Genomic DNA, 1832 nt, shown 5'->3' on the forward strand with positions numbered 1-1832 from the left:
CAGTCACAAGCTGGCAGAGGGTAGATTCAGACTAGACATCAGGAGGTGCTACTTCACGGTCAGGGCGGCTAGGATCTGGAACCAACTTCCAAGAGAAGTGGTGCTGGCTCCTACCCTGGGGGTCTTTAAGACAAGGCCAGACAATCGCCTTGCTGGGGTTGTTTGACCCCAGTACTCTTTCCTGCCATGGCAGGGGGTCGGACTTGATGATGTGCTCAGGTCCCTTCCGACCCTACCAACTATGAAACTATGTCTGGCACTATCAAGACTTAGGTTCTGGGTATATTCAACAGCAACTGCTTATACACCTGGAACTTTGCTGATAAACACTTCAGCACCTGGGTATATTAGACACCTCCAGGAGGAAGTGGAAGCTGAACAGCAGAGAATCTGAATTTTGGACCCAGGCACCTACAACATCAGTTAGGTGCCTCAGTTCTTTGGGCACATAGTATACAAGAGTCACAAATGTCACAGGGGCAGTTTGTGGCAGAGCCAGTCCAGTGCCAAAAGACCATCCACTCTTCTAATTTCTGTGAATATCTGGTTGCAAACTCAGAAAGCTGAGTTATACCAATCAAATAGCCCCAGTACCTTTGAAAGTGGCAAGGAGGGGCAGCAATTGCTAAATCAGCCCAAAAGAAAGGTGGCAGGACAGGTTAAACCCCGAGTTATGCAGGCTCCATTTTACCTCCCAAATGACTCCTTTACTTAGATCCCAAAGACTTGGACATCATGTGAATGGAGTGGCTTTCACTGTTAGATCCTTTAATAACCATGAGTTTAAATGATTTCTTAATGTCATCCTCTGTTAATCCTCTAATAAAAATTTCTATTGAATTTCTCAGCTCACAGACCTTTTTAAATATACTCTCAAACAAAAGGTACGCTGGACACATGCCAACAAAATGTTTTTTTCCTTATCTCTTCAGTTAGTTTACATGGTAAGTAATCATATGGGGCTAGCCTTTTTTAATTTTCAAACACTTATCCTTTTTTAAGCTGATTGTATAAGTGTGATCATACAGCACAGATTGCTATTATTATTTCAGGAAGAAAATGGCAAAACATTATTACATTTAAATAAATAAAATCCATAGAAGTCAGCTAGTGAGGCAACCTAGATGTAACTGATGGTAGATTTTGTCCAACTATTTAATCTGCCCCACATATTTCATTGCAATATTTTTTCAAAAACTCTTTTTATTGAAAAGCCCTTCTCCTTGTAGAAAGGACACTGTTAGAAATGTGGATTTATATTAAAATTATTTAAAGATTACTTTTTACTGCTAACATTTTAGATAATTAGAACTGAACAATGCTAGCAGTAAATTTCACTTATTGGGACACATCTAACTTAAATTATATTTGGGATGGGAGCAGGGCAAAATTTAAATACAATACACGGGGGGGGGAGTTTTCAGCCATTTTAATTAATTTTTGCAAAGTCTTATTTTTCCGCCCCCATTTACAAAACCTAACTTTGGAGACTAAATTTTTGGCATTGTCCCTTCAACAGACCATGGATCAGGCCCAAATGTTTAGTTATAGTTTGGTTAGTAACATCAAAAACATTAGAAATACTTACATCTGATTTTTCAAAGATGGGAATCTGATCATTGATGTCAATGACATTTATTTGCACATCACACACTGTTTTAAATCCTGCACAAAACAGAATAAAACCGTATCACATTTCTGCAGGAAATGTTTTATTTCTTCTAATAGCATACATGTGAGCGACTGCATGGGGTATTGCAATCAAAGTAAAATCCTCCAATCACCACAAGGACTGGCTAGAAAGTACTGGGAGCCAAAATACAATTATGAGG

General features: G+C 39.0%; 1 protein-coding gene across 1 annotated transcript in view; it reads right to left on the reverse strand.

The window, feature by feature from the left end:
- The window catches only part of CDH17 (cadherin 17), an 88155-nt gene that overhangs the window by 36806 nt on the left and 49517 nt on the right, over window positions 1-1832 (reverse strand). The window contains exon 10 of the mRNA XM_019527932.1: window positions 1589-1665. Within this exon, the coding sequence (XP_019383477.1) occupies window positions 1589-1665 (77 nt within the window). The remainder of the gene's footprint in view (window positions 1-1588; window positions 1666-1832) is intronic.

The sequence above is a fragment of the Gavialis gangeticus genome, unplaced genomic scaffold (genome assembly GCF_001723915.1).
Source record: "Gavialis gangeticus isolate Ggan-Ray unplaced genomic scaffold, GavGan_comp1, whole genome shotgun sequence".
Taxonomy (NCBI): Eukaryota; Metazoa; Chordata; order Crocodylia; family Gavialidae; genus Gavialis; species Gavialis gangeticus.